This window comes from Ranitomeya variabilis, chromosome 4 (genome assembly GCF_051348905.1).
Source record: "Ranitomeya variabilis isolate aRanVar5 chromosome 4, aRanVar5.hap1, whole genome shotgun sequence".
NCBI classification, from domain to species: Eukaryota; Metazoa; Chordata; class Amphibia; order Anura; family Dendrobatidae; genus Ranitomeya; species Ranitomeya variabilis.
Genome location: NC_135235.1, coordinates 287,232,152 through 287,241,221, shown reverse-complemented (window position 1 = coordinate 287,241,221; position 9,070 = coordinate 287,232,152). Strand labels below are relative to the sequence as shown.

Here is a 9,070-nt window from a genome sequence, read left to right as displayed (position 1 = left end):
GAAAAAAGGAGTATCATTAGAGGATAAATGGATATGGTGTCATATGGCCTAGCAGGTGATATGTATGGCTATGAGCAATTTTCCCTGTTATGCATTTCCAATATGCCCATAATGTTCAAAGTCCATAGACCTATATATATGTAAACACCAAGCCTCCGATCCAAGGTGGTCCCGAGACCACAACTCAGGAACTACATGGCAGAGTTTAAAATAATGCCTCATTCATTCCTAGGAAGCAACAGAAAATGTACAAAAAATTATACGGAAATACACATAAACCCGCCACATATACATTACACACATGGGATATTCCGCTATACTGCAGTCTACATGTCTACGCTCAGGTGCCTCCCCCCCATTGCCCGTCTTTGAGGAAACTCCTGTTTAATAAAAAGTATTGGGTGGAGAAGGAATTAGTGTAATCCTATTTAGAAAACAAACGGTGCTTTATTTTTTCCAGGCGTTGAATTATTAGTGAGTTTTCCATTTATTAATAATCAGCAGTTCAGGTGACTTAGCGCTAGTGTTTCTTAGTTTCATAATGACGCCACTTGTGTTGTGAGGATAACCTGGTACGTTTCAACTATATCGCCTTTCAATGTCAGTTTTGTGGTTGTCGTTATAGGGTTACTTGGCTGTAAAAGGAGAAGAAAAAAAAAAGAATTCAGCATGGCACGCAATGCCGTGTATAGAATCATGCAAAAGAATATATTATGGTGCTGTGCAGCCTTTGAGTTGTAATTGAGCACCCATTGACTTTTATGTGACCCCACTTATTGCATCTGATGGATCAGGCCATTATAGAAAAAAAAACAAAAAACAATAAGAAGAATATTTTCCATTGCCTTTAGTGATAAATGACCCCATAATCCAGCACACAGCACCATATACTAAGGGTCATCAGCGCCATGGTTCAGTCCTGCATGGACTCCACATACCACTGTATCGTCTCCTGCTGAGTGCACTCACGTTCGCATATTCAGAATTTGGGGCAAATTTTAACCCCTCCACGACCAATGACATATATATACACATCATCGGTCGTGTCCCTGCCTTTGATGGGGGCGGTCGTGTGCCTCTAACATCTTCGGGTGGATCCGAGATCTGCTCCTGGCTGTTATCAAGTTAAATGTCTCTGTTAATCACCGAATGGCATTTAACATGCGCCAGTCAGAAGCGAGTCACAACACTCGCCCATCAATGCCCCTATCACGAGACCGTGGGGCACTGATAGGTTGAAATGATAGAAGACCCCAGTGCCTGTCTTTGCGAACCTCCTATGTACGCTGGCAGATGGCCGGCGTTTATAGATCATGAGTTCTGCTACACATACAGGGGCTTCTCAAAAAATTAGACTGACAGGTATGCGTGCTATCTGTGAAAATCGGACGTCTAAATAAGGCATCTGCACACTATATATATATATATATATATATATATATATATATATATATATATATATATATAACCCTCTGTATGAGAAAGTGCATGCAGAGTTAGAACACACTTTTGGCCTCCATCCAGTAAGAGGGTGGTTGATTTTATATGGGCTTTTGGTGCACAACTCTACACTGAATGTCAGAGGATGAAACAATACATGTGAATGGGTTTTAAAAAGAAGAAAAAAAAAAAAACACAGAAAAAAATGTTAATTTCAGTACTAATTCTCAAATCTGCAGAGTCCTCAGTATTGTAATTTGTGGATTTTTTGACAGGTTTTTGCAACAAAATTCATCTTGGGCAAGGCAAAGGGTGAAATTTGCTGCAAAGAAAACATACACACGCAGATTTTGCTACAGATTTAGGGTACGTGTCCACGGTCAGGATGGCCGGCGGTATCGCCGGAGCGGTGAAGTCGCTCGACGCTAAGCCCCACCCCCTTTCTGGGACGCAATGATGCCGGATGTGTTAACTGTACACATCCGGGATCATCGCACCCTCGCATAGCACCCTGTGATATTACTTGCGGCGCCGCAGCGTCGCCGCAGGTAGCACGGACATGCTGCGATCTGAAAAGACGCGCAGCATGTCCGGAGTCGCAGGGAAGTCGGATGCGTGTTTCCACGCATAGTGGACACGGGATTTCATAAAATCCCCTTCACTATGCTGGAACATCTGGACGCTGCGTGTTTGACGCTGCAGCTCTGCGCAGCGTCAAACAAGCAGCGTTTACTGACCGTGGACACATACCCTTAGAGGTCACTCACACTGGCGTATAAAAACAAAACAAATTAAAATCGGTCCCATTCTCATCCAAGAGAATGGGAAGATTTTTTCTCACTTGTCATTCATTTTTTTTCTTGTGCTGAATACAGTTGAGGAAAAACAAGCAGGTCTGCACTGCGTCATTGAATAACACAGGTCCGAGTGCAATCCAATTTTTGTCTCGGTTTACACTGGTCCGATTTATATGCTAGTGTGAGCGAGCTCTTAGGAACAAATCCACAGCAAAACGTTTCCATCATGTGAGACGTTTAATCAATGCAGAAACTCCACTCCATATGATTCTGAGCACCGAAATCCAAAATATGAGACCTGTTCCTTCAGCATTCAGGTGATATCCTGGAATCCTTGACATCATTAATGTCACAGGATTTCCTAGGTCAGAGGAGATGCAGACACGATATGTGCCGGCTTAGTGTTTTCCTATAAGGCTACTTTCACACTTGCGTCGGTACGGGTCCGTCGCTAAGCGTCGGCGCGACGTACCGGCGCACGTTGTGAAAATTATGCACGGCGTGGGCAGGGGATGCAGTTTTTCGACGCATCCGCTGCCCATTCTGAAGTCCGGGGAGGAGGGGGCGGAGTTCCGGACGCCATGCGCGGTAGAAAATGGTGGACGCGACGTACGAAAAAACGTTACATTGAACGTTTTTTCGTGCCGACGGTCCGCCAAAACACGACGGATCCAGTGCACGACGGACGCGACGTATGGCCATACGTCGCGATCTGTCGGCAATACAAGTCTATGGGAAAAAAAACATCCTGCAGGCACATTTGCAGGATCTGTTTTTTTCCCAAAACGACGGATTGCGACGTACGTCACACGACACAAGTGTGAAAGAAGCCTTTGCTGTCCATTAGATCATCGCTCATGCTCTGTAGATGACTGGAAACCACACGCTATCTGGGTCTTATTTGTCCACTAGGCCTGCAGCTGAATCTCCATTTTCACCATATACACGTCTTATCTCCTCTTTGTGACCTAACTCCCACCCAGGGTTTACCTACATCACATCCAGCAGGGGGTCTCCAAGTAATAGATACAGTTTTCCGCTGGCCGGCATCTACCACCGCTTTCACTGGCTCGATGGTGAATCCCTTCTGTTGTAAGAGCTGCACGTTGTCCCAGACAAATTCTACATTCTGAAAACAGAGAGTGCCCGAAAATGGGACAGAAACACTCGCTCCTGTGATAAAACAGCTAGGGGAAAATTTTACATCATGGAAAGCAGGTTTGAGCCACTGCTATGTCGTCTGTATAATCACAGATTCTTCCTCCCCTGGCCAGGAATTGTTGCATGTGCCAACCATGAACTGGAGCAGCTCTGCATGGTCAGACACAGTCATTACACAGTACATAGTAGGTAACATATTTATAAGATTATCTCAGCACAGGAACAATTTTTTAACACATCCAATTGTGACACTCCTTTTTATTCCAAGATCTATTGATTAAAATGTACTTTGTTCATGGCACAAGCCCCCTTTAATGGCACATATGGAGCTTAATTCTGATCCATGCTGGGTGAAGATAAAGTTACAATTTTCATCTTTATCACAGGAGTAACTTCAAGGTCTTGGATCCCAATGTAAAATCTGTTTCCCAACTTTTAAACACCACATATTTTATAGGTGTCCGACTATGTGGCAGAGATGAAAGCTGTGCTTACACCGACAGATTTCTGCCCAAAAAGAGCTTTGATCAACAATATAACAAGTCTATTGGCGTTTGTTTAAGGGCCCTTTTACATGGACAAATGCAAATTGAATGAGGATGGCCAATCATTAAAGGTCTTGTCCAGGACAATTATATATATATTTTTACTATGGGCCTAAAAATTAACAGGCAAGTAGTTGCTAAGAGCGGCAACTATCTGCCTGCTCTACCTGGCGCCGGCTCAGAGAGATCACCAACTGTTCCTCCTGGTGATTCATCTGCAGCTCTTCCTCTTCTGGGGTTGCTCTGTCGACGGGACATGTCTGCCAACATCATGCTGATTGACAGCTGGCTCCCCGCAGTTAGGAAGTGGGGAGCCAGCTGTCAACCAGCATGATGCTGGCAGTCTCATCCCGTCAGCAGAGCAGGACAGGTGAGAAGCTGCTGCTCTGTTGACGTCACATCAGCAGAAGCTGCTGAACTGCAGGCAGGAGCGGTCTCTGCCACTTTCGTTCTTAAGCCCAAATTTAAATAGTCCCGGATATGGTCGTCAGCACACCCCGTGTTCATGGATACTTGAGTGCCAGAAGCCAACAGCTGATTTCTGCCATCATTTTGGCTGCTCTTTTCCATGTTTACAAGGGCCAAAGGTCTCACAAAACACAGAGTAAAAGGTATTAAATAGGAAAATTATTTACCTTTTTGGCGGACGATAGTAATGTACGTATGCAGCCAATATACAGTTCTCTGACAGCTGATCTCATGTCATCCTCCGTCTGCGTACACCGAAGGGTCACAAGGAGAGAACTCACAGGTTCATCCGATTCTGAAGAAGTTTGGTAAATAAGTCATTATTACACGTACATCTGCTGAGCGGTAACGCTCTCTGGTAGTGGACAGGTGCAGCAGGGCATTAAAGCTCAGTCCACACACTAAGTGCTACGTAGCGGCATAACAACATATTTCCAGCATCTTCTGTTTGCAAAGAAAACAAGTGTGATGTCAGACTCGGAAAACACTGCATTTTCTATATGCTCCACGCACAGCCACTTGAGAGATGAGGTCTGCCAGAGATCGCCATTGACGTCAATGGGGATATTAGACTTATGCCACCAGTCTCAAGACAGCGGGGGAATTAAAATATATAGAGCAGAACATATAAAACACATGAATAATGCAATAACTGGCACAGCATTTAATACAACGTGAGAAAAGGCAGTGGTGAAATGTGTCTCCATTAGTAAAATAACAGGAACTAGAGAAAGATTTATTTCAGCATATTCTTAGGGAATACCCAAAAGATTAAACATTAAAGATAAAGTGGTCGCTTTTTGGGTAGAAAACTTTGGTCCATGAATCTATGGCTGTGAGGGTTCAATGAATTACTGACATTGTGCATTAGCATCATACTAACATTTATATAGCACCAACATATTCTGCAGCGCTGTACAGAGATATTGCTATCAAGCACATTGCTCCCCATCCCCATTGGGGCTCAAAATCTAAATTCTAATTTAACATAAAAGTATGTTTTTTGTAAAGCTACCACACTGCCCACGTATACATACATACAACCACCACACTGGCCACGTATACATGCATACAACCACCACACTGCCAACGTATACATACATACAACCACCACACTGGCCACGTATACATACATACATACAACCACCACACTGGCCACGTATACATACATACAACCACCACACTGCCAACGTATACATACATCCAGCCATCACATTGCTCGTATATAAATACAGCCAATGTGTTACCCGCATATACATACAGCCACCCCGCTGCCAGCGCATGCATACAAAGACCAAGCTGCCCACGTATACATACATACAGCCAGCGCGCTGCCCACGTATACATACATACAGCCAGCGCGCTGCCCACGTATACATACATACAGCCAGCGCGCTGCCCACGTATACATACATACAGCCAGCGCGCTGCCCACGTATACATACATACAGCCACAGCATTTCCCACGTATACATACAGCCACCACATTCCCCGCGTATAAATACAGCCACCACGCTGCCGGCGCATACATACAGCCGCTATACAGCAACGCAGCAATCCGCACATACAAACAGCCACTGATGCCCGACCATATATTGAGCCACCGCGCAATCCGCACATAATACATACAGCCACCAATCTGCCGGCGCATACATACAGCCACCATGCTGCCTCCAATAGGTGGCGTTAGACAGCTAGCTTTATATCCTCATGCAGGAGACATTTGCATACCTTTTTTACCCAGGGAGCACTGATTGGGCCTATAAGCCTCTCTCTCTGCCAGCTGGCGGTCTTCACTAGGGGAAACAGTACCCCTGAGACCTCAATACAAATATTGTTGCGTTCATCAGTTTATAAGATCATAAACACAACATATTATTAGAATACACTTCTTTACTGATCAGAGAGAACCAAACTTACCTTCTTTATTTTCTGGGACTATGCTAAGGGATTCAGTGGGAACATCTATAGGATCGCCACCCTCAATATACATGATGTGACTCCTTGATGCTCCCTTCAAGTGAATGGTGTGTGCGATGTGCTGGAAGGAAAAGCCAGAAGGTGAAAACAAGGAGATAAAATAATCCCCGTCTTCTACAGATTGCAAATGATTGTGAGCCTCGCTCATACATAAGAGCATATATACCTCTATATTCATATATCCCCGTCATGACATATGACATACATTTATGTCATATGTCAGCTCCTGACTATGATGCGTACTTGCTTGCCGACTCAGCATCTTTCCTGGCAGGTGATAGCTGATTTATCAGTCATCATCTGCCTCTGACAGCCGCGGGTGGAGCGGAGCTCCACTTGAGGCTGTTAACCTGTTAAATGCTGCTGTCAATCTATGACAAGCACCGGTAAGGGGCTCGTTATTCCACACGCCCATCGGCGTGCCTGTGTCTGCTGAAGACCCCCCTGCTTGTCATTAAGATTCTCTTTTGAAAGCCAGCGTTCATAGGAGAAGGTGATTTTTCTGTATATATAGCACAAGCTATCGGACGATCATAGCTTCAAGTCTACTAAGGAGATTACCAAATGCAGTAAAAAGTAAAAAAAATATATATAAAAAAAACACAAAAATTCTAATCCCCCTTTAAAAATAAAATAAATAAAAATACACATATTTGGTATTGCTGTGTTTATAAAATTCCAATCTATTAAAATATAAAGTAAATTAATGAAAATTAATTAAATGGTGCAATGAGGAAAAAAAAATCAAAACACCAGAATTTTGAGTTTTTTAGCCACCGCAACATTGCAATAAAATGCAATAACAGGTGATCAAAACATCGTATCTACTCCGAAATGACATCAGTGTAAATGTCCACTCAGGGTGCAAAAAATAAGCCATCAAACAGCATTATATGCCAAAAATTTAAAGTGTTATGGGTCTCAAAAAATGGTGATACAAGCAAAATGCTTTTTTTTTTTTTTTTTTACAAATTTCAGAATTTTTTTTCAACACTAAAAAAACCTATTCTTTGCAATTTCAACGCACTTGGAATTTTTTCCCCCGCTTTCCAGTACATAACATGATAAAATGGATGGTGTTATTCAACAGTGCAAAAAAAAAAAAAAAAAAGGCTTCATATGACGGAAAAATAAAAAAGTTATGGCTCTTGGAAGAAGGGAAGGCAAAAACAAAGATGAAAAAAAAAAAAGCAAGGTGGTGAAGGGGATATATAGTAACACATCTGTTATTGAAAGTATTATTACTTTGCAGTATTTTTTCCACACGTGCCTAAAACTTTTGCACAGTGCCATATATAAAAAATGTCCTCCAAAGGTTATTCTCTTTGCTTTTATCCAAGTTGTGGGATCCTCTCTACAGAGAACCAAGTACAGACAGATCCAATAATGGCTGGATCCTGACCTAAACCTCATTAGGGTTGGATAATAAGTCAGCAATTGGGTCAGTGTCAGGGACATTATGCATTTATGTATCATTAATGTAACAGGTAATAAGTGGGACACACATGATGAACTGTATCTAGCTGACCGTATTGTGTATTTCCAGGCCTGATGTGTGTCTGTTATTTCTATATTTGTTTAATAAAAATGAAAATGACCTAGATCTACATTAGATGTGGCATAGTTTCACAGAAAAAAAAATAGAGAAACTATAATTTGTGCTTTTTTTTCTTACCTTACCGAAGAGCTCCACCGTGAGGATGTCCGAGTACAGTGCGCTCTCATGGTCTGGTGTGAACAACACTGTGAAGTCTTGTGTTTTCTCAGGTTGGATGGCGCCCTCTACAGGAGTCACACTGAAAACGCTGAGCCCGTTGTAATTCTGTGGGCCTGAAATGGCAGAGTATGAGACCTGTGGTAGATTATCTATCTATCTATCTATCTATCTATCTATCTATCTCTATCTAATTTAATTACCTAACCATATAATATCTATCTGCCTATCTATGTATGTACATATCTATCTAATATTTATTCTATCTCTTATCTATGTACGTATGTATCTAATTATCCATCCATCCATTCAGGCAGCCATCCAAAATGGCAAAGGAGTGGGCAGCAATCAGTACCAAAATTTTTTAAAAATTGGTGTATTTATTGGTTCATATGAACAGGTGGCAACGTCAGAGTTTATCAAGCTTACTTGGGGTTGAACTGAAACGTTGCTACCTGTTCACATGAGCCAATAAATACAGCAATTTTTTGCTACTTATTGTTGCGCACTTTTTTTTGCCTTTTTCTTATTTACCATAGGTTGGTGGATTACAACCTTCGGGTTGAAAAATATTTAGAACAGAAAGTCCTCAGTGGTTGATACCTTAATGGCTAACTGAAAAGATGGTAACAAATTGCAAGCTTTCGAGAATACCTTAAGGTTGCCATCTAGATTAGTACTTTTGTTTGTGCTAGTATATGCTATTTGGGTGCCAAGCTCCCCAGGTATCCACCAAACTGTCAATATATATCCATAAAATTGGAGGCAGCACAAAATTCAAAGTGAAAACAAAAGCTTCTATTTAATGGCCCATCATGGCGACATTTCAGTTCTTTAGTTCTTCATTTTCTGGATACATATCTATCATCTATTATCTATCTATCCATCTATTATATATTTATCTATTATCTATCTATCATCTATTATCTATCTATCTATCATCTATCTTTTATCTATCAATCTAC

The 9,070-nt window shown here is 42.0% G+C and overlaps 1 protein-coding gene across 3 annotated transcripts in view; it reads right to left on the bottom strand.

Annotated features, from left to right (window-relative positions):
- Positions 1-468: 468 nt before the first annotated feature.
- CFAP74 (cilia and flagella associated protein 74) overlaps positions 469-9,070 on the bottom strand; it is a 153,126-nt gene continuing 144,524 nt past the window's right edge. For 2 of the 3 annotated variants that reach the window (XM_077250108.1, XM_077250109.1), the window contains exons 35-39: positions 8,067-8,221; positions 6,332-6,452; positions 4,579-4,706; positions 3,232-3,366; positions 469-635 (exon numbers count right to left, since the gene is read on the bottom strand). In XM_077250108.1, the coding sequence (XP_077106223.1) occupies positions 537-635; positions 3,232-3,366; positions 4,579-4,706; positions 6,332-6,452; positions 8,067-8,221 (638 nt within the window). In that variant the 3' untranslated portion in view covers positions 469-536. The other variant, XM_077250110.1, reaches the window with a different exon arrangement.